This window comes from Neolamprologus multifasciatus, chromosome 10 (assembly GCF_963576455.1).
Source record: "Neolamprologus multifasciatus chromosome 10, fNeoMul1.2, whole genome shotgun sequence".
In the NCBI taxonomy this organism is placed as follows: domain Eukaryota; kingdom Metazoa; phylum Chordata; class Actinopteri; order Cichliformes; family Cichlidae; genus Neolamprologus; species Neolamprologus multifasciatus.
In genome coordinates this window covers 26,910,936-26,934,675 of record NC_140448.1, presented here as the reverse complement: position 1 = coordinate 26,934,675, position 23,740 = coordinate 26,910,936, and the positions used below count along the sequence as shown (strand labels likewise).

General features: G+C 39.3%; 1 protein-coding gene across 4 annotated transcripts; it reads right to left on the bottom strand.

The window, feature by feature from the left end:
- Positions 1-292: 292 nt before the first annotated feature.
- Positions 293-23,456, bottom strand: LOC146510399 (cullin-5). 4 transcript variants are annotated; one of them, XM_085174129.1, is made up of 19 exons: positions 23,412-23,456; positions 15,959-16,068; positions 15,770-15,869; positions 13,640-13,816; positions 13,397-13,538; positions 12,247-12,392; positions 11,938-12,018; positions 11,238-11,376; positions 9,345-9,475; positions 8,072-8,179; positions 7,922-7,986; positions 7,697-7,829; positions 7,263-7,394; positions 6,905-7,028; positions 5,556-5,731; positions 4,969-5,130; positions 4,715-4,833; positions 3,722-3,845; positions 293-3,567 (listed from the first exon to the last, which is right to left on the bottom strand). In XM_085174129.1, the coding sequence occupies exons 1-19, from the start codon at positions 23,439-23,441 to the stop codon at positions 3,373-3,375; spliced, it is 2,394 nt and encodes a 797-aa protein (XP_085030255.1). In that variant the 5' UTR covers positions 23,442-23,456; the 3' UTR covers positions 293-3,372. The 4 variants fall into 4 exon arrangements, with proteins under 4 accessions (XP_085030255.1, XP_085030257.1, XP_085030256.1 ...); XM_085174131.1 differs by having other exon boundaries at positions 11,283-11,376; XM_085174130.1 differs by lacking the exon at positions 23,412-23,456 and adding an exon at positions 19,492-19,587.
- Positions 23,457-23,740: the final 284 nt, after the last annotated feature.

The following is a 23,740-nucleotide window of genomic DNA, read 5'->3' as shown; positions in this document are numbered from 1 at the left end:
AAACCAAATCTTAAAAATTACAAGTAATAACTATTTAAAAATAAAACGGAACTGCCTCACGTTTCAGGAGTTTTGGAGCTTTTTGCATGACAAAAGCATCACTGGATTTCAAAAAACAAAAAAAAACTTAAAATATTTCGCTCTTGATGAATTAACATATGAGCAAAAACGTTGGAGCTTAATAGTTGTTTTATTTTTCCTTAAGTTTTCCTGAGAGTACAGTACTTAGTTACATCAAGCCCATGCAAGCTTACCTTACCAGTGAGAAACTGACTGAATCATACCTCCACAAGTGTGTGTAAAGGAGTTTTTTTTTTTTTTTTTAAGGTGATGGATTTTCATATGCACACTCACTGCTGTGTAGATTCCAGATTTTTTGCTGAGGCTCTGGCACCATCTGCTGTTCAGTGACCACCTTTATAATGCTGCTGGGAATATCATTTATCTACAGGTGAACAAACTGCCTTTAACGTGAGCCTCAGATTTAATGATGGGAAGAAAAAAAACACAATTTTGTTAAACAAAATCTAATTTTCATTTAAATTTCAGTGCTCAAAATATCTCCACGTTTAATGAAAAGAAAATTTCATGGTCCCCAGAGGATGAGTGCCACTTATTTTAACAGAGCCAACTGGCCTTTCCTCCAGCATCACTAGTTGGTCAAAGTTTTCACTGATCCAGTGAATTACACTATATGGACAAAAGCACTGGGCCACCCACATAGGAGCTTCTTGGCCATGGAAACACATATCATGAAGCCCCCATTGCACCGTTTTTGTGCTGATGTTAATGATAGGAGGGAGTCTGGAGCTTTGCAGACGCATTGGCGACTGTTAGGCACTATGCACCTTAGCACTGGTGACTCTGCTCTCCAACTACGTGGCTGGAGACTAGTTGCTGTTGCTTCCACTTTGCAATAAGGCTACTTAAATACTGTAATATCTCAGAGAGAGGACTTGTTGCAATGATTGCATCCTATTACAGCACCACACTCAAATTCTATGAGCTCTTTAGAACAACCTGTTCATTCACAAATGTTTGTAAAGGGAGACTGCATGGCAAGGTGCACCTGCAGCAATTCAAAGAGATAAATACTTTTGCCTATATAGTTTATGTTAAAATCAGCATGATGTATAGGCACAAAAACCTGGGACAGCTGTTGTCCCAAGAGAATCTATGCAGAATTATTGGTGATCTCTGATTGGCCCTGGACTACAAGAGGGTACTTTTACAACACAACTGATATAATTATTACTAAAGTTCATAAAGATGATGTATTTTGGTCGCTTAATAACTTTTCACCTTGCATCAGTATTTACTGTTGGTTTTGGACCACGATCCTGCAAAATAATAATAATAATAATTTTTAAAAAAGAACATTTTAGATTAGCTCGAAGTTGTACTCATTATACCAGCACTTAGCTGTAACATGTTAGATTTACTCACTATTAAATTAACTACCGTACCAGAGTGTTATCCGATAGGGTAACCTTGCGTGTTTATTAACACAAGAAACTGCAACAGCCCTCATGGCCTATAAATGGAGGCTGAAGGAAGCCTTTCATGATTAATGGTTCAAAATAAGTTTTACTTGGTTCATGCTTGATCCACCCATCAGTTCCACTCTGACACAGGGGGTGGGTGGGATTTTTGTGCTCACATCCAGAGCCGTATACCTGAGATGATCATGCCATGGGTGTTTAAAGGAGTCTGAATCTTGAGCTTTCAGCTCACAGGGATTACTAAAATTCAAAAAGGAGTACATGTATGACTGAAAACCGGTGGTGACGAGTGAGGAGAGAATCTGACGGAGAAACCGAGGAGCAGGGCACGGCGACTGGCTCATCGTCCTTCTTTGTGATGCTTCCAATGACCACATTTTTAAACAGTGGGCTTCTTGCTTTATTCCAAACTAGCAACTGATCCCAGGAAAGTCTGGGTACCTCTGGGCTAAAGTAAACTTGCTGTAGTGCCAAATTATAAGAGACACTTTGTGTGAAAACAAAACAACTGGCAGTCTATTATAAACCTACACTGCATTCTCCACAGTCTCTTCCTGCTTGGTTACAAGGTGTAGCTTTGGGAAAAATGATTCATTGATAGCCTCTTGGCACAGAATGGAGGTTTCTAGCATAACTTCACCTACTTCCAAGGTTCGTTTAGAAGAACCAAGGGTCTGAAGAGGTCGAGGCTCTAGCAACACGTGCAGTATAAACAGCAGCTTTATTACTTGACTAATGCGTTTTGGCCTGTGGTGCTGATCAAGTAATAAAGCTGTTTTTTTATCCTAGTTTAGAGTTGCTGGAGCTTCAACCTCTTTAAAGCTTCTATGAACAACATATTGAGTGAAGGAAGCGTACGCTGCTCTTGGCTCTGCCTGGAAACAGGCTTGTAAATGACTCCAAATATACCTCAATTGAGGGCAATTAAGAGGATTGTTAGGGCTTCCTTTTAAAAAAAAGAAATCACCTAAACTGTTCATGTGATGAAAGACAAGCCTACATGTTGTTTTATAATAAGGTGCTGTTTATTTCATCATTTCATTATTCACATCTCACAGTACACTTTCTTATAGCTTTGAAGTGTAGTTTTTAACCATGTGTAATACTGACCTCAGCCTCCTCTCCCAGGCTTCCTGGCATCACTCCGGCACCCCCACCTCTGTTCCTGGGTACATTTGGTCGCAGGGACTCGGATTCTAACTTTTTACCCAGGGCCAGAGGCTTGAGGGAGTCTGGAGCTGGCTTTAGATTGTTGTCTGGTTCAGTCCTGCAAACTGTGAAGTGCTTATCTTGTTTTGTTTATTTATTCACACAAAGTCCAGATTAAGTGTTTGATCACTTTAACTGCAGAGAGCCGCCACCATACAGGTTATAGCAGCCTTTGAGGGACGCGGGCGGCGCTTTATTCAACGTTCAGATGATGTGGATTTGGCATGGATTAAACATGGACTGCAGGTATTTTGAGTTCCTCGGCCGTTTCCTGTCAGCATGCCTTCAGAAGTGTGCAAGCACTGAGCAGGAGTGTTATAGTGGCTGCCCCGATGATGCTCCACTGCATCACAAGCAGACCATTAAAGATTAACAGCCTCATCTGGACGGCAGAGGAACCCCGCCGTAACTAAAAATACTTATGATCACTTGGTGCAGACTCCCACTGCAACTGGTCTTTGTTTTTGTTTTTTATGTCTGTACAACTTTAAGGCAGGAAGTTGAATTTTTTTAAATAGGACTCAGTCTTAAAATTCATGCCTCCCTGCACAGGATTTTTTGTTTTTTTAAATAAAGGACGGGGAGCCTGGAAGTATTCTAGTGTCCATCAGGCCTGATCCACTGAAACCAAAGTCAGAACAAGTCATCCTAATGTGCTCTGCTATGCCATGTAGATGAAGGTGTTTATATCCGTCTCATCCCGCTTTATGTACTTATGGTCTATCAGCCACTCAATCTGCTCCTTGATCATCTTCTTCTGTGGTAAAAACATGTTCTTTAGGATTTCCACCAGCTCCGTCTGCAGCTGAGCATTGTTGATGCGCTTCCTCATCTTCATTATTTGGATGATGGCCTCCTGGACGTGAGAAATGGAAAAGAGGAGGGTGGAAAAATAACAAAGCAGGTCAAGAAACTGCACTGTGAGGCTCTTTATTCACAGTAGGTGGAGTTCAAAACAAATGAAGATGCACCAGCCTCTCCACTTGCATGCTGCGAGCTCATCTCTGTACCTGTGTTCTTAGTATCCTGAGCTGGACGATGCCCTCGTTCTCCTCCTCTCTCATTCGCTCCGTGGTGAGCTGCAGCCGACCGATCAGGTTGATCTTCCCCCTTTTCTGAACCTTGGAATTTTTTCTGTAAAGTTGAATTTGAAAAAGAAATGCCCTGGGTCAGCGTATGGACCTGTGATCTCTACTAAGATATCTGGTCTGCAGTGTGACCATTTAATCACCAACTATAAACACCATCACCACTGGTCTGTTCGCACTAACAGCAGTGACGCAGAGAGGCCCGGAAGAAGCTGCTGCACCTCTGCACACCGCCATGTTGTCTAACCCTGCTTACCTAAGCTATTATTTATTTAATAGGTTTTTATTTATAATAATATTATTTGTATTACATTTGCATATATTTTTATATTTCTTATTATTACTAGTTTCAAATCACAAAAATGTTATTAGACAAAGATAACATGAGTAAATACAAAAACTCTTTTTTCTCGTTTATATAATGTATTCTCATTTATCACTGCAACAATTTCTTGCGTTCGTAGAAAAACTTCATAAAAATTAAGGGAGCCTCAAGATTTTTGCATAGGGCTGCACATTTAAAGCACATCTAAGATCCTGTTCTTAAAAACAAAAGTGTTTTCAAATTAAAAAGAGAATGAAGTGATTTTGAATCTGAAATGTTCCTATTTTTGGAATATCATAATTTCATTCAATAACCTCTCAGCATCTCTCGTGTCCCTCAAGTACGTCTGATGCTATAAATGTGGTAAAAGCTGAAACACATGCACAGAGCTAAACTTCCAAACACTCAAAAGTTATGTAATGGATTTTAGGAGTAATTTGGAAACAACAGAGTGTGCAAAATTATATTTCTTCCTCACTAAGACCAGGCTGTGCATTAAAACTTCACAGAAAGCACTAAAGAGGCAAAGTTGTGAAGAAGAAGAAGAAGAAGAAGATGAAGAGAGGAACAGGGTGAACGTGATCACTTACATGAGAGAAAATTCCTGGTTGACATAGAATAACGTTCCTTCTGCAAAGTCTTTTGGCGAAGACACTGCCGGATCATAGAGCAACACCTGCCTCTTGAGTTTGGGAAACGCTACCAGAGACTGGGCGAACAGAGAGGTTTAAGGAGGGAAACAGAAAATTTTGTATTAATCAAACAAAAGAACAAACTTGTTTGTCTAAGACGTGATAGAGACAGTCATCTACAGTTCACAGGCACTTTTGTCCTCGTTGTTTACCCAGAGAGTGCGTCGCAGCTCTGCATCGGGCAGCTCAGTGGCTAATTTGAGGTTTTCGAAGCTGATCCGCTCCCTCGGTCGCTGGTTCCAGGCAAACAGCACCGCCAGCTGGAATGTGGTCACCTCCAGGTCATACTGGCCTACCTCGTTCTTAAACGTTATCTGGAGAAGTGAAGTACATTTTATTTAGTTTGATTACTAAGTTCAAACAATAAAGAAATAATAGATCGCGGGAGGAGTACATGTGCACGGTCGAAACTCTCCTTTGTAAAACGTTTGAAGGAGTTGCCTGGAAAATGTTCAATACACAATTAATATGCTAATGTGGTCACCTCAGACACACACATGCTTTTCTAAGCTTGGGCAAATAATCAGAAGGATGCTGGTTTGAAGGGACAGGAGCTGACTAGCTTATTTCAGACAGTGGAGAAGCTGCTGAGCTCAGTGTTAGATAAAAAAGGATTAATCTGTGAAATATGCAAAGCTGCACCAGTGAAAGTTTTCCATGGCCATTACAATAACTGGAATGGTGCAATTTCACAGTTAAGTTGCTTTTGTGAGTTCCTGTGAAGACACGTTAGACTCACGATGCCGTTGGACATGAGGTGATGCCAGTGAAGCTTCCTGCCACTGTGGTTCTTCTTATAGAAGTCTTCTACCTCAGGTATCAAATCCTCCAGCTCCGTAGGGAGAGACACAAAAACCTTCTCGCTGCTCCTCGACCACGCTCCAGCATTCAGGATCTTTATGTTGACCGAGTCAGCTGCAAGGGAGCGCACCAACATGAGAAAGTTTACAGTTATAGCACATCCCAGTCAAAAGTACACATTACTGCACCTTGCTGGCTAAAACCAGCTACTAGTTAGCTTAGCATAAAGAAAGTCTTTAGGCTTTTGTGTTATCTAATGTTGAAACAGTATTTGATGTAGGGCTGTTCGATATAACGATATATATCGGATGACGATATAAAAACGTCTATCGTTTCATTTTACGCTATCGTTTGTTTCGTGGTGTTGCGAAATAAACTGTTTACGGCAATATTTTTTTCATCGTTTTGATGGTCACTGTAGTGACTATATTAATTTCTTAAAGTTCTCTCTTTCTCTTATATTTAATATAACCACACTACAGACGGACAAGCGCCTGTTTTTATGCGTTGTCGTTAGCAACAACGACGGTAACACCATCCCGTGTCCGCTTGTTTATGTTCCACATAAACCTTTCACAATAAAGCTCAAGATCCTGTTGAGACTTTTCAAAATAAACTGAATCACGTGAAAGAGCAGATTATTTCGGATGAGAAGTAAAAAAGAGCAGTCAGGTGCTAAAAAATAAACCTTAGACTCAAACGTTAGAACAGGCTTTTCCCCGCAGCACGCCGTGTAATAAATACTCACAAAGAAAACGGTGGCCTTTACAACTTATGTCTAAAAATGTATCGTTTCATCCATCGGTTAAAACACTCGACTCCAGCTACATGAGGCGCAGCTGGAAACACTTGCCGCAAGAAAATGTTACATTTTTGTGATTTATATCGTTATCGGACGATAGAATTCTTATATCGGGATATGAGATTTTGGTCATATCGCACAGCCCTAATTTGATGTCTGTCTATTTTGAACACTGTGCTCACTGTTCTTGTGGAGGATGTAGATTGCAGTGTATTGAACTGTAAGGGCCCTTTGGGGTTGTGTCTCCTCCCAGGTAATTTACATGTTATGTTACTTTTTTAAGTCGTAGGGGTTAGCCGTTTCCCCCATTTCCAGCCTCTATGCTAAGCTAATCTACTGCTCATTAGTCTTTGTGTTTAGATTATACATGAGTGACATCAATCTGCTCATCTCAGTGGAGAAAAGCAAGAAAATAAACGTACTTGCTTCCCCAAACTATCAAACTCTGTCATCATTTTATTAAATAAAACATTTTCTGACTTTACCTGGTAAAGCAAGCTTGTTATGTTTATGCATTTCTTTGAAGGACTGGTTGAGGTCCTCCGACACCTTGATGTCTTGGAACATTCTCGCTAGCTTGTTGACATAGTCGGCTGGCATTCCTACTTCCTGTTTGGACAAATGACATCACAGTAAAGATGAATCAATTAATCGTGTTACTAATTGTATCTGTGTTAATTTGCGAGCAGTTTCTTATTATGATGTTCTCTCGGTGATACTTGTGATGATAAATGAAAAAGAGACAGCCCCAGATGTCTCACTGATGAAAACATTTAGTAAACAGAGTAAGGTGAGCTTCATAGAAGGAAAAATTGAAAGTAAATGTTCCCCGTTAGCTCCTACCCTGAGCCACTCCACCATGTTCTCCTCTATCTCGCTGTCGGCTGAGATGTCCAGGATGAGCCGACGGGTCAGGTGGGCTTTGTGGTAGCGCATGAAAACATCTTTGTTCTGGACATACTTCAGGACTAAAAGCTGCAGGAAAACCGATAAATAAATTTAAATAAACACCGGTTGGAAAGGACTCATGCCTCAGCAGCGACCTTTGGTGTTTGTTGCAGTTTCTTGAGAATTCAAACACGTAGGAATATTTTTCTGAGCTGGCACAAATTTGTTGAGGTTATTGCTTTTTCTTAACGTTCCAATAAAGTCAGAGCTTGCCTGTTTCATGTTCTTCCTGCATGTTCTCTCAAGACTTCCAGAGCAATAACTAACAGTAAATCAATGTCAGAATCAGTAACGGCAGTTTAATAAACTAATAAGAACACTAAACTTACCACTTCCTTGAGCTTGGCCTCGATCTCTTCAGAGGTGAGCTTCTTGCTGAGTGGAGTCTTCCTCAGGAGCATGTCACAGTAGTTGGCTAGCAGCTCTGGACACTTGGACTCAGGCTGAGTTTTCAACCCTACCCTGTAAACGCAGGTGAGGAGAGACGAGTGCAATCAAGCTGTCAGGCTGCTTTTATCATTCGGAGCTGAAGTTCATGCAGGCAGCTCTCTTACCCTTTCTGTTTCATGGGAAGCTCTAATTTAAATATCGTGGCATCATTCACAACCGCTTTATAGGCCTGCAAAGAGGATTGAAAAAAAGTTCTGAGGATATTCTAAGACAGGCATCCTACAGTTACAATGGAACTTAGAAGTGTGACTCACTTTGTCTCTAGCAGTCAGGAAGCGTGGATCATCCTGAAAGGCCTCTTTCACCAGTCGACTGAAGCGGTTAAACAGGGTGAGCAGCTGCTCCACGTATTTCTCCGAGTCCTGCAACAAAGACCCGATGGTGCAACCACTCACTGAGATCAGTATAAAAGTTCAGATTTACATTAACTAAGCTCAAGGTCCACAAACTTACAGTACGTTGAAATTTTATCTACAGGCCTTAAATTTTATAATTTAAGCATTAAAAATCTAAACCGTTAAAAAAGGGGCCATAAGGACAATCTGTAATACCAGTTACAAACAGGTACAAATGCACTATTCTTAAAATTAAAAACATTTATAAAAGCCCCCCCATCTGGTTCATTTTCACAATGCACGAATTATGTAGAAAGCAATAGACTTACTCCCTGGCAACAGCCTTATAGTGTTTCTTAAAAGAGAAAGGACATACACTTTGAGGCCAGTGGCACCCCTCAGCCTTTTTTTTCTTTCAAAATTCCAGGTGAATATTGCATCCACAAGATTTTTAGAAACTTTACCTCTGGACTTGAGGTCAAGTTCAAACTCGTCTGAAGTTTTTAGTAGATTCACCTATGGTATCAGTTTTAAATTCCTACATCGCTTCAGTCTCGAGTTATCCCATTCACAAACTTCGATGTCCATGGTGCCCACTTGGCCTCCTGGCAGGGTGACAGCAATACCCCCTGATGGGGTATCTAAGGAGTCCAAGGATTTGTGTAGATTTGCTGTACCACATCTAAATTTCTAAATTAATTTATTTGCATAAAAAGGACTGAGTGTAAGATGAGAATTTTTCAGCTTAAACAGAAGTGTGGAGGTGTAAAGTGAGGAAAATGTTTTGCAATATTAAAAAAATAAATAAATAAATAAAAATCTAACATGTTCTCTGTTAGCCCTGCGACAGACTGGCAACTGGTGTACCCTGCCTCTCACCCTATGGTAGCTGGGATAGGCTGCCCCCCAGCAACCCTGACAAGGATAAGTGAAAGAGAATTGATGGATGGATGTTTAGTCTTCATGCATAAGATAAACTCATCATCTGCTGCACACCCATTTCCTTTCCCAACCCCAACGATCTCTCTCTGGATCATTATCATGCTGGCGTTTTGATTAATAAGAATGACGGCATCTCAGCATTTACTGCTGTCATTGAAACGATGTTAATACAAACTGTAATAACCTGCAGTCTATTCTTGCTAACCTCCCACCATCACCAGTTTGGCATGTTTGTTTGTGCGACACTCACAGAGGTGATCGTCTCCGCCGATGCTACCATATCGGCCAGCCCAGCACTCATGATGTGCTCCTCCAGGTCCTTCAGCATGGGCTCGATGCCGTTGGGCACTTTGTCCATGAGAGAAAACATCAGGTGCAACTCTGTGGTGAAAGCAAAGGCATCATCCTTGCTTTTTAGAAAGATTATGACTCAGAGTTATGGAGCAGTCAACAGCAAGGAGGTGGGCAGTGTTATTGCTGCAGAGAGACCCTAAAACAGATGATATACTGCAAGAAATAACTCTGATGCCCCAGTCTTTACCAGAATCAATACAACTTAAAAAATTAAGACTGAACTAAATCCCTAAATGCGCATTTCTGTACTAGTGACATGTCTCTAATGTTCATTTTGTAGCTACATTATAACACGAGCAGAAGATGAGCTACTTTAAAATCCATTATTGTGGAAGGCCTTTGTCAATTTCATGAATTAAACCACACACACACAGATGCATTAATAATACGGATGGGTGGTTAATGCAGCCCAGAAACTTGACAGAGGTCTTAATCACGAAACAATTCTCCAATACAAACTTTTATGTATTCTTAAGATTTTCCATATTGGTCATTTACATTGCAATCGTGAAAAATGTCTGGAAGAAAAATGTTACATAATCTCTGGGTAGGTTTAATGCACCAGGATGTGTTCATCTACAGTGAACAGCAATGTGAGCAAAAGAAAAGAACAAGATGTGATACCAGCAGCTAAAATATCAAATTCAAAACTAAATGCATCTGTGGCAATGAGCACAGACTTACCTTTAATGTAGAGCTGGGCGATATAAGATTTTTTCATATCACGATATGTTTTTTTTTCATTTCAGGCGATAACGATATATATCACGATATAAGTCAAATAACTTTATTTGTAAGATTTAAATGTGCTGTTGCTCACAAGTAAAATGTGAAATAATCAGCAGCTTGTTTTGATTTAAATATTTATTTCCCATAATAAGTTCAACAGGGTAGATGTACTTAAGGAACGTGAGACTTTTTCAGATAAATAAAGGCAAATATTGCAAACTACACAAAAGGCAGCTGCTAAAGCGTTTAAGTTTCAAAATAGAACAAACGAAACAGGCTACTAAATTGTCAATTCCACTTAGAAACAAAATATTAATTCTAAAAATAAATCTTAGTTTGTTTTACAGAAGAACAGACAAAATTGACTAACTTTTGTTAATATCAAATAAACTGAGAACTAAAAGGAAATTCTCAATCTCTCCTTGTTGTATAGCTGAGCATTTCAAACAGTTTTAACAGTTACTTTAGTCTGACACAAGCCGAATGACGAATTAGCGCTTCCAGTCAGAGATTGAGCATGCACCGGCTTATTGTATTTCCAGACTTCCTTTCGGCACAATTTACAGTGCGCTATTCTGATATAAAAACTAATGAATAAGTCTCAAAGGTTGGGCACAGATACAAGACTTGAAAGCCTCTTATTATTAAAAAAACAAACAACAAATTCATGTCTGAGTAACGAGTTTCAAATCCTTATTTTTGTTTTACTTTAACCTGAACAACTTCTGCACTTCCTGCACTCAGTCTGTGTGTTTTCAAACCAGCGCGAGAATCAGTTATGATCCACTGAATACCTCTTGTTATTAACGTTATGAAATTTGGTGTATACTATTTAACCAGTCTCCCCCCCGCCAAGTAAAAGCTTTGGATCCCACAGGACACTCAGTTAGAACATCGAGTGCTGTGACAGACGGATCTATCGTGACGACCTTCCACCTCACACGTCGCCTTCTGTGTAAACCTCCGACTTGGTTTTAGATTAACGAGGCTGGTCATACTATCACACAGGGATGTTGTACAGATGCAGAGAGATTTGTTCAGGCTATTTTCTAGTGCAAACCTGAGCTGGCTGAGCCTTTGGTGGGAACAGTCCTGCCGTACTCACTCTCTGTCTCATTTCGTTTGATCATGCCCGGACATTCGGCTAAGATGGTCTCCTTGAACGATGTTACTAGCGCATTGACGCAACACTCCATTAACTGCAAAGATAAGCAGAGGCAAAAACACTCAGAGACAACACACGTGCAGATATCAGAAATCAGCATTTTTGGGACGATCCTTCAGCATTTTCTTTCCAAGAGTAAGAGGAGAAGACCAAACTTGGAATAAGCTCATCAAGGAATAATAATAAGAGGAAACGTGAAATAGGCTTTGTGTGAAATAACCCAAATATTAAAGTAAAAGGAAATATGTGAAAGGAACACCTGGCCACATCTGTATACTCACTCACTATACTACAAACAGCAGTTTGTAAAAACAGTAAAAACTGCAGTTCAAGGGAAATTTACATACTCTAAATATTTATTTGCAATCTTTTAATCACACAAAGTAAACGAGTATAATTTAAAAAGTTGCTTTTTGTCTTTGATTTCTGGGTGAAAATCGTGAAATATGGCAGAAACTGGCACAATGATTTTTACTGTAACTTGAAAAAGAAGAAAAAGCTTAAAAATTAAATAGAATATAAACATTTAGAGACCACAGAAATTGATGTTCATGTTTACAAAATTTCAAACTAAAACAATGGAGCTTATACTAACTGCTTGTACAGAGTTGCAGTCACGTCTCGTCTCTAGGTAACGCAGGGCACGTTTCTCCTCTTCCCTCAGCTTCGAATCAGCCTGATGAAAATAAAACATATATATGCAATATTTATGCATGTTAGAAAAAGCTAAAAGTAAACATATAAAGACGAAAAGCCTGTAAGTTTTAAATGTTTATAGTTGGTATTTCACAAATATGGGATAAATAAAGGTAGTTATACCAGCAAGTAAACAGTGAGCAGCAGTTTCATTAAAATAAACAGAGAAACTGGGAAATCGGTTTTCTGGTCCAGGAGTGTTACTCACATATTTCATGTAGTTTTGGACGCCGTTCTGCTGGAGGTAGGCCGGTGCTTGTGTTCTGTAAAACCTCTCAGTAGAATCCATATACGCTTTTTCAAAGTTATCCCTGTAGATCTGCAGCTTGTCGTCGGGGTTGGAGCACAGGTTTACTGCTCAGGACAATAAAAATCATCACACAGTGAGATACAGTACGATTTCTGGTCCTGTGTTTTTTTACAGATGGTGATGAATTACATTTTCTACAGCACTCCATTTTCAGGGCTCGCAAAATCGCTAGCCCGACGGGCGGGGCTGAGATAGATTTTGGTCGCCCGACCGGAGATATCGCTAGCCCCGGGACGTAGGGCTAGCAATTTTGCAATTTTGTAAATGCAAAAAACGAAGTCAAAGGCTCTCAAGAACATGCCAAATCCTAACCGTGTAGAAATGTTGGCCAATCAGAAGTCTAGAAGTTGGGGAGGGAAAGAGTAAACAGGGTTTTGTGCCCTCAGAAATCCTTAAGTACTTCTGAAAAGTTTTTGTGTTTTTCTGGAAAGGCAGCTAATTTTGTGTTACTTTTCAAGTGTTTTCATCATTTCAAATGTCACTTGGTCTCTTGGCCGGAGTTTATTCAATAAAGAAAGAAACTGAAAACTGAGTTTTTGAAAATCTCCACCCTGGCAGGAGTTTTTAAAAATCTGCTTTCAGTGAGCAAAAACATTGTTTACGTGTGGACGAAAGGCCCAAAGGCCCAAACGCATAGAAAAAGCTGCGTTTTCAAAAATACCCAAGTAGGTGTGGACATCGCCTTAAAGAGTTAGTATGTTTGGTGCATTCAGATCATTGTTCTGATTGCAAAAGCGAAGAAATACGAAGAAATGAGGGGTGACTCAAGACTTTAGTATGTATAACACAAAGAGTATTTCCAGTAGTCCAAAAAGTGTGAAGCAGACCATCTCCAGTTGTTGTGCATTCATAAACAATGTCTGCCATGTAGAACAGGAGGCCTCAGCCTCAATACCAAGCTTCTGAAACCAAAAGCTACTACGCTGTCATTCACGAGCAGTCAGATTTTCTACCCTTTCTGATCTATGACTGGACAAACTGAACCTTCCGATGTCGCCTGCAGGATCCAAACAAAAGCTTGAAACAGGTGTGTCTCAGTTTTTCTCACCGTATGACTCTCGCACTCCGATGACCAGCTGTGAGTCAAAGGCCTCCCCCAGCCTCTCGGCATGGACGAGCTTCATGGCACTGTCTTGTAGCCTGTTTTTAATGTTGGAGAAAATGGACTCGTTCCATGTGTCAAGCATGAGCTGCAGTGAGCATAGAGAAAAAGTGTTAAACACAAACATGCACACTGACAAATGTTTCTTTGGATCACAGTAAAAAGACAGAAACAAACAAACCCACTCACCTTGCGGACGATGCTGTCCTCCATGTTGGACTTCTTGTTGCTTCCTTGCTTACCCATCAAAGTGATCTCCAGCTGGCAGAAAGGTTTGGGCAGAATGTCACACTGTGTGAAGAACTTCCTCCACTCCACAATGTACGCCTTCAGCAACGCCGTGTCATCTTGGTGACTAAGCACCCGCTAAGAAAAGGAGAGAGACACAAGTTAGGGCCAGTTTGCACCTGCAGAAATAAATTGGTAGCCGATATTTAAAATTAAGATACACCTTAAAGAATCAGCACGAACACTGATGAGAAATTTAAACTGATGTCAGAACAGAAAGTATTTTTTAAATGTCTGGAGAAAAAAAACATAGCCTGTATCTATCATTCAAACAGACACAGATAATTTTAAATCTCTGTCATAACATTCATCCAACAATTAATGGAGCAGTTCCCAAAACGGTCAGCTAACAGGTAAAAAAAGGAGAACTTACACAAAACTTTGGGGAAGAAGTTGATCAATCTCAGTTTGAAATTGAGACTAGGCTAGATTTTACTAAAGTTCTGTAATACTTATATCTTTTAAGTATTTTTATTACAAATGCCATACCATATTAGAGAAAAAAAAATCTGTTAAAGTGAAACCTACTCTTTAAACGCTGGAAGGAGGGACTCATTTCAGCGTGACTTTAAAGCTCTGAGTACTAGAGAGCAGAATGCCGTCCGGCCTGACCGGGTCATCTGTCAGGGGAAGTTGGCTAATGTTGGGCGATGATGTTGCCAATTAAGCATAAAGGGGACTCTCAAAACCCAAATGTCCCTTCTGAGAGAAGAAAGGAGCAGTTGATCTTCAGAGGACTGTGTGAAAGTGTCAGCTAAGGCAGTGGGGCAAGGTTTTTCTGCTACTGTAAAGTAGAGGCAACCTCACAAATAACTGAAAGTCTATGTGTGCTGCAAAAATGATCAAAAGAGGAACTCATGACATGAATCTATTTTGTTCATTGAAACAGGGGCTGTACTACAAAGAAAGCTTAAATTATAAAAGATATTTTTTCCATATCTAGCTTCATTTATTCCAACAACAGCAATCAGACTAGCTACAAGCAGACGGACGTGAAAGATGCAACAGTGGTAGCATGTCAACAATCACAACCATGGACAGGTGTAGTGGCCGTGACTGTAGGGCCATATTTTATGGCCCTACAGTCACACAAAACAGTGGTCTGAGATGAGAGGTTTGCAATGGTTGCTTTGAAGAAAGGATCATTTGCTGTCAGTTGTCTTCTTCAAAGCATCTTAGGTGTGTCACAACGGAGTTAAAACACCAATAAGATGCAGTCGGTCTGCTACTCATCTGTGACTGAATGAGGTTACATTTGCAATTATATGCAATCTGTCTACGAAGATAAAGTGATTAACTGTAATAAATTGACAAAAAGTGCAAATTTGTTGCTATCTGCATCCACAGAAATTCATGTCAACTACTTACATTCAGTGTCCAGCCAGAACCCCGTAGATAAGAATCAAAAATTGCTCCACAAATAATGAAGCAGTTTCTCCAATACGGCAATTTATTGTGAAACGACAATGTTGCTTTTATACAGGAATATACCCAGAATACAACAAGCTGAGTGGAGCCCACTACTGCAAAGAGACCTGTTGCAGACTCAGATTGATGGTAATGTGAAGGCATCTGTCTGCATTTACAAATTAGACACCAAACCTTTCCCAATCTGTGTGAGAGTGACTGCAGTCAATATAAGTCAAACTGTGACTGTTTAAAGACATGTTGCTTCCCCTAGGCAACCTGTGCAATCACCTTGCGATCAAAAGTGATTGCCTGGGATCGAGGATATTTGCTCGTTCAACCTCTGTCTAGAAAAGTTCAGTGTAATCACTAGGAAACTGCCCATTCTTCCTAGTCGCATAGCCACAGTAAAGGAAGATAAAACTACAATATTAGAAAAATGCAAAGATGTTAAACAGGAAGACTTTCTCATCTACTCAGGTAGATACAAAAACATTTACAAAACGCTAAAATAAGTCACAAAATATACTTGAGTGTTGGGTAAGATGCTTGTATATGCTGTCCAAGCAACATGTATGTGTAGGAAACACTGAACTTAAATGAACTGGAAGACAAAAAGCTTACTGCTTGTGCTTGTTTGATGAAATCTAAGATGTCCTCTTTGAGGGCCTGGTGGATCTTAGCTGGACCTTTGTCGTCCCACAGGCACACAGCATGGACGTCTCTGTCGAAGCAAATAAAGGAGTCACGTCATCACATCTAAAAACCAAAGCCTAAGGTGAAAGCGCAGAGGTAGAGTCACCGAAAACTTACGAGAACAGGTCAAACCACTGTTGTTTGGTGACGGACTCCTGCCGCAGGAGCTTCAGTACTATGGGGCGCATCAGGTCCCATTTATCTTCAAACTGAAGGGAGCCTTTGTTCTGGAAACAAGCAGGAGGAGAAGAGTCCAATTATATGAATCACTAAAACAAAACTTTAGGGTGAGCTACAACTCAACATTAATCTGCTTTCAAACACCTGGCAATTTACGATTTATATGTATATATTTTTTTTTTAAAAACTATACTGAGAAAGTTTCACTTTCTCAGCTTTCTGTTTTTCTCTGTACAATGACAAAATTTTGAGATGGAGGTTTCTTTTTGACAATACAGATGAAAGGGAATGGGAGGCAGTGAGAGGAGAAGCAGAAATGCAGAGTCTTCCCCACAGAGAACAATCACTTGTGATGACTTATCAAAATGGACAAAGCTCCCCCTCCTCAGCCACAGAATAAAACATGACTTCACGGGCCGACCATGAAGCCTGATTTAGGAATTGGAAAACACCATCACCATTCCTGGAAAACTGCTCTGACCTCAGTGTGCTGACAATAAGAGTTTTCAGTGACAGAGTCTTTGTCTTTCCCTGGTGAGCAAAAAAAGCCTTAATATAGATGATCCAAAAACAGGAAGTCTGAACCTTGTACTTCTGTACCACATATAAAATCTGCAAGTAGGCTAAATCTGTTTCTTAACACCAAAACTGTGAAGTCTGTTAACTTACATACTCTGACTTAAATCGACTTTATTTTTATATTGCTTTTCAGTTTTACTGACTTTCATGCAGTGCTCTTCCCCTCTCTGATTGGTCAGATGCTGCCAACTTCACCTCATAACTAGAGTGATAAACTCTGTATTGACTTATCGAGTTGTGAAGCAGTTTTGTGTGACCACTCAGCCTGATTGATGATGTTAGGTGAAGTGAAGCCAGATAAGGAAAAGATATCTCAGATGTGTTGAACTTGTTGATTTGTACAAAAAGTCAAAATAAAAGCATTTGGATTTTAATTTAATCTCAGCTGTTTTTCATTTTGATGGGTCATACAGTGACTCATTCAAGAAGCGCTGCGGTGCTGATGGACTTTTGATATGTCTGATATTATTAATGCCAGTGCTGATATTGATTCAGTCTGCAGTGTGTTAGCTTTTTTGTTATATATCATTAAAAAAAAAAACTTAAAAAAATGACAGGAGTTTTTAGAGTGGTAATTATTGCACAAAGACTTGATAATAGTGCAGATGAGATAGACTAAGTATTGGCGACTGTCAAGCCTTTGAGTCGCCGAGCAGCTGAATAGGGGAATAATGTTGACGCGCCCGCTGTTTAAAACGTAAGTCAAAGTTCCAGGTTAAAACTCCTTTATTTGTTATCAAATCCTTAAAATCCGTAGAAAAACAGTGATCAAAAACATTCTAAGCTTGAGCGGTCAGCAAAAGTCAACTTCCCCCATCACCCACTCATTCACAAAAATTCCCTCAGAACGTGAACAGGTGATATAGCAATCACTATTACTATTACCGACACCACGTGACCGAGGTTAGACTACCAAAACAAAGTGATCTACCATCTAGTTGCACAGTTTAATTTGTGGCTATATAACCTTTTATTACTTGTTGATTACCTTGTGCGGGTTCTCTGCGTCAAACTAGTTTAAATATCTTTATGATTTTAGTGTAGTTGGTCACAAATCCTGGGATCATAACAACCCTAATATTTAAAATAATGTGGCTGATCAACTATGCTAGTGTTTTACTGTTTTTGTTTTAACCTCTGCCTCTGACATCAGCAAATGACATTATTAGCAGACATCAATCACCAGTATATCACGGTTTCTCTGGCAATCATCAAAAGAGTTTTGGCCTTCCCTACAGCTGGACCAACCACCGTAGGTACATACAGGCTGTTCCAGTTTCGTACTTTTTTGCATATTTGTCACACTTCAATGTTTCAGATTATCAAATAAATTTTAATATTAGAGAAAGATATTTGATACAAGATCAAAACCTACCTGGCCCTATATGAAACAGTAACTGCCTCTTAAAGCTAATAGCTGGTTGTTCCATACTTGGCAGCAAAAACTGTAATCAAGCATTTGTGATACCTGGCAATGAGTCTTTCACATTACTGTGGAGGAATTCTGCCCACACTTCTTTGCAGAATTGTTTTAATTAGGCCGCATTGGGGGGTTTTCGAGCTTGAACGGCCTGTTTAAAGTGAGTTCAAAGCATCTCAATTTGATTTAGGTCTGGACTTTGCTTAGACCACTGCAAAACCTTCATTTTATTTCTTTTTTGAGCCATTCAGAGGTGGACTTGCTGGTATGTTTTGGATCATTGTCCTGCTGCATAACCCAAGTGAGCTCGAGTTTTAGGGCAAAAACTGATGGCTTTGTCAATCTCTTTTAGGATTTTCTGGTAGAGAGCAGAATTCATGGTTCCACCTGTACAACTTCCTGAAGCAGCAAAGCAGCCCCAGACCATCAGGCTAACACCACCATGTTTGACAAATACTTTATCACACAACTGTATGTGGCCTAGTTCTTGCTTTTAATTTGATTAATATGCGCAAACACAGGTTGATCTCAAAATAGTCTGCATAGCTTTTTTCACCCTCTGGTGTCCCATTTCTCCTTTTACCTTTCACCTTTTGTATTTTTATGACCGTTTGTTGGCAATAAAGTTGTGGAAAACAACGAATTTTCTTACTTTTTACTAGATCATCTCATAAATGCAAGAAAACATGGCACTATGGTAAAGAAGTAAAAAGCTAAAGGACCAGATAATCATAAATAGCTCACTGCAGAGTGGTCACATGTAGCAGATTTAATTATTTACACCTATCATTAACCTTGCGTGTGAAGGCCTTCATAATAAAGATCCACACAGATTCTGTTTTGGTCAAAGAATGTTCATCTGACAGTAACTGTTGAGAATCACTGAGTTATTTTCCTACTGAATAGACAGTTGTTGCATAGACTGCTTTCTGTCACTTAACTATACCTAGCCTTCAGCTCTAGCCTGTGCCTGCTCACATCCATAGGTGTCTGACAAGCGAAGCTTTGTTAGCGAAACAGCAGCTGAAGATTACAGGAGCCAACAGAGCAGACAGAGCAGCTCCAGGCAGCCTTTAGCTTGGCTGCAGATTCCTGAGCCACTGACAGGTAGAGGATATGAGACCTGCACCCAGCGCGCGCACACACACACAGACTATGGTCGTATTTTAACGCAGGCTCATTAGAGAATACATCCCTGTGACTCTGCAGCTCCCCCGTATCTGCCGTTTCCCTTCACATTTAGCAGTGTTGTAGCTTTTCTGTGTAGCCAGCTAAATCACTGATAAGTGGCTAATGTTAGCCAGATGCAACTTAACTGCTCCACGCTGAAGTAAACACCGACGGGACGGCCGCAAACGGGTGCAGCGTGCTGTTCGTTAACACCGGAGCTAAACACCCACAGCACACTGCACACATGACAAGCAATTCCACGGACGCTGAGTACAAATAATTGAATCGAAGTAGATCCTACCTTTAGCAAATTAGACGTCGCCATGTTCCCTCAACTTATCCTCTCGTAAAATCTCGCGCGAACAACAAGACCTACGAAGATTAACCTTATCGAAATATCGCTGTTGTTAGGGAGGTTTTTGTTTTTTAAATAGAAATATTTTAAGGACAAAAGTATAATTTTAACCACTTTCTTTTACATATAGATGTACTTTATTAATATGTATTAATAAAGTAAAATTATTTTTGTTTATTAATATTTACGTGCATTTATTTACGTTTTTTGTTGTTCCTTAAAGCTCAGCCTATGTCAGAATGTCTTTTTGTGGTGCTCATTTTACGTTTGTTGTATAATCTATTTTCACCTTTATTAATAACAGTATTTAACAACGCTCTGTAGTGGAACGTTTATAGAATCACATAAAAGGTTTATTTTTAGTTACAGTTAGTTTATAATGTAGCCATTAAGAAGTATTACTTGTTAAAGTTTATGTTATCGTTTTCATGTTTCCTGCACTCTCCTTCTCCTAAAACTTTTTTGTTTATTTTTATGTTTTTGATTTTGTGTGTGTGTGTGTGTGTGCTTTTTTTTCTTACAGCAACATTAGTGTAGTAAGTGTAACAGAGGCTTTGTCATTCATAAGTTGTTGGGAATTAATCCACAGTGGACATCTCATTTTAACAGGTACAATCAATTTTTGGAGTGTTATTGTGTGTTCCAAAATTTGTAAGGTCACATTGAACGAAAAAAGGCACTATGAGATTTAATCATAGTTTGTACCTGACCAAAATATTTGAATTATTTTAAATGATTTGTGTGTTTTGTTTGTTTTGTTTTGTTTTAACATAAAATGATTTTTAAAAATTAATCATATTACAACATTGTAGAATAAACAGATTATAGACATTAGCTAAAATATTCTCAGGCTGAATATTATTTATTTATGTTCACAAACAACATGAGCAAAGTGTAATTTGAGCAGGTATACTGCACTACTTTTGCCAACCGTAAGGGATTATAGTGAAAATGTGGCGGCTCTAGATCTCCTGTGTCATCTTTACCATACCTCCACAAAACATTGCTTTTCCAAGTTCATAAAAAAATAAATAAAGAGTCTATAAAACAAAGTCAAAGTAAATAAAAATCTTTTAGTTTGCTTAATAATTACTTTATGTTAACTTCAATCAAAAAATCAGGTACGGTGTATAATCACGTTTGTGAAAATCTTTTTTGAAGTTCATCATCTGCAACTAACTGAAGTTTTTTTTAAAGTTCTCTAAACCTTATAGGATTTACAGAATTTATGCATTTAGGACTAATAAACCACAAAAAATGGTTCCTGTACTATAATGTATAACAAATACAGCTAATCAGAGACATTAGAAGGTATTTTCTGCCATACTGAACCACATAGCACTACCTCTGCTGTTTTAGTTCACTCTCACTGCCTTGTAAATGATATGTAGGAAAACTAAAAGGAAATATTTGCCACATATCACACTGAGTGCAGAACTGGAGATAGGAAAATGTTTGTACAGTCCCAGGGCCAGTTATTGTTTCACTGTCAGCATGGTCTTTATTATCATTCCTTCCCTGCATGACATGAGGGAGAGAGGAGAGAAGTACAACAACATTAATAAAAAAGGGAATTTTGCTCAGTCACTGCTGAGCTTTTTCCATGACAAGATCATGCTGAGGAAAAAAGAAAAGCTAGGAGAAATCAAACCTACATTCTTTGAGTAAGAGTCTAGGTTTGATTTATAAAGTGAAGTGCTGGGGACATTTCCTGTCCTGTACTTAGACACATTATACTGTTACTGTATAATACTTTCTCCACTCTGGTGACCGTATACAAAATATGACAAATTAAACATTTGCTGCACCTCATGAATAAACAAACCCGCTAATAGCGATAAAACATTACTTTTTATACAAACTTCTGTGTTGTCTACAAATGTTTTATATTAATTATAGCCTACAAATGAAGCGGGAAAATAATGAGAAAACAGGAAAAATCACAGGCGAAATGTTCACCACTCTAATAAACACATTGCTGCATATATTGGAGGTAGAAACTTTTGGGTTAGTATATTTCTGTTCACCTCAAATGTATTTCAATTCCAAAATTCCAATTTGCAACAACTGCCTGGAGTTACTTTATATTACAAAATGAGAACCCTAAAATCAATCCCTTGGTTTGGATCTGAGTTGGTCACACAATGTTGCTGTGATCACAAAAGCAGCAAGACAGCAGCTCTTCTACTTCCTGCGGCGCCTGAGAAGATTCAGCATGAACTCTAGAATAATAACAAACTTCTATCGAAACCATTACCATTGAAATTGGTAATAGTTGCATCACCACCTGGTATGGCAACTGTAATACTCTGGACCGCAAAGCTTATTATTATGATTACTACTGCTATTTTCATGTTATTTTCTTCTTAATATAACTGCACACTTTCTATATGGTCATGCAAAACTGAGGAGCACGAGCCAAAGTATTTCATTATAGGTAAATGTGGCTACACTGTTTATCTGTACATGACAATAAAACTTGAAACCTGAACTTGAACTTTTCAGCAGCATTTGGTGACAGTGGAGAAGAAGAGCTCCCTTCCTCTCCTTTCCTTTCCCTTCCTTTGCTTTGCTTTCCTTTCCTTTCCTTTCCTGTCCTTGCCAGAAGACATATCTTGCAGTACCAGGCTTAGCGAAGGGCAAACATATACTGGTTGCGAAGAGAGAAGAGGAGAGCATAGGGAGACCATAGCCAAAACAAATACTAGAGATGGGGAGAGAAGGCAAACCTTTAAAAATACTGGTGTAATCCAGTGCTACCCCTCCTGGCAGTAAAATCTTTAGGTGGGACAAATCCCCTGGAAGTACAAGTTCTAGAAAGCCTGCTTGATGGGTCTCCCCTAATGCACCTAAGTCACCTAAAATGAACATAATGTAATTAAAAATCGATGGATGAATGCTTTCTTAATCACAATGCATTCTTGCTTGCACTGCCATGACAGCATACATAAATAGTGATTATACTTGATTTCTTGCTACTTGTCAAAGGTCTAGTTAAACATGTCTTGCATTCACAGGACTTTTCCTCTGATAACAATACCCCAAGTCTTTCAGGATGAGGGATAATGCCACGCAGCAGCGGAATGGCCGGGGACATAGGAAGCCATGGGAAGAGTGTCTGTCTCCAGAATCCAAATTGGGATCGCCTTCCACACCAGAGGAGCCTGACAGCTGAAGACTCTGCCTCCCATTCTACTTTTACAAATGCTAGGAACCACAAGTAAGCCTTCAGGCTGAGAGTAAAGTGCTCTATTGGGATACAATGATACTATAAGGTCTTTAGGGTATGATAGACCCATTCAGGGCTTTTATGTGAGGAGAAGGATTGGAGAGATTTCGCAGGTCTTTCCTCCCTACTGCTGTCGGACTCCACAACAAAGACTTCAACTGATCAAACACACACATCCACACATGTGCAATAGCTATAACACTAAGTGCAATACTCTTTTCTGGCATTGTTGTATTATACTCAATTGTATATAGCATTTGTATTCTATTTTATTCGATTGTATATAGTATTTTATTTTATTCTATTCTATTGTGTACAGTATCTCATAGATATATTATTCCAGTGTTTTTTCTCTAATTTTTCTATGCAACTTTGCACTGTCCACTGCTGTAACAAAACAAATTTCCCACACGTGGGACTAATAAAGGTTATCTTATCTTATCTTGAAAGGGTTTTAAGAGGAAGCAAATGAAGAGAGGCTAACACGGAAGAAATATAATCTCTGTTTCTAGCCTCTGCTAGTAGCCTACTTTTGTTGATAACTGTCACCCTGTCTGCTCGTCTGTCTGGTTATTTCCTCTTTGGGTTTCGGATCAGCAACTTTTTAAAAACATAAAGTGTGTGTTGTTAGACTCACATGCTGACTTCTGCAAAAAATGTGGAACATTATGTGGAACTCGGGAACAAGGCATAGAGATGCAGTGCTAGCCCATCAGAAAAATCAGAAAGGCAGATCTCCACACCGCATACCACAAGTATGCGATCAGCAAGTAGGACTTTATAAGCATGAAAGTTTCCGTAAACAACACTGCCAAAGCATCAATGTGCAATTTGTACAAATATACTAATAACAATAATTCATCCCTAATAAAATACGTTTTGTGTTATTTTTTTCTTAAATGACTAAACTAACTGTAATTATCCTCTTTATCAGCTTCATAAGTTTGACTGCACTGTGCACACGTC

Bases quoted from the DNA above. Each gene is read 5' to 3' on its own strand.
- LOC146510399 (XM_085174129.1), bottom strand. From the start codon at position 23,441: ATGTTCCACATTTTTTGCAGAAGTCAGCAT. The intron at 7,029-7,262 runs GTAGGAGCTAAC...TTGTCCAAACAG, and splicing joins ACATGGTGGAGTGGCTCAGG to GAAGTAGGAATGCCAGCCGA. The intron at 3,568-3,721 runs GTACAGAGATGA...TCTCACGTCCAG, and splicing joins TCAGGATACTAAGAACACAG to GAGGCCATCATCCAAATAAT.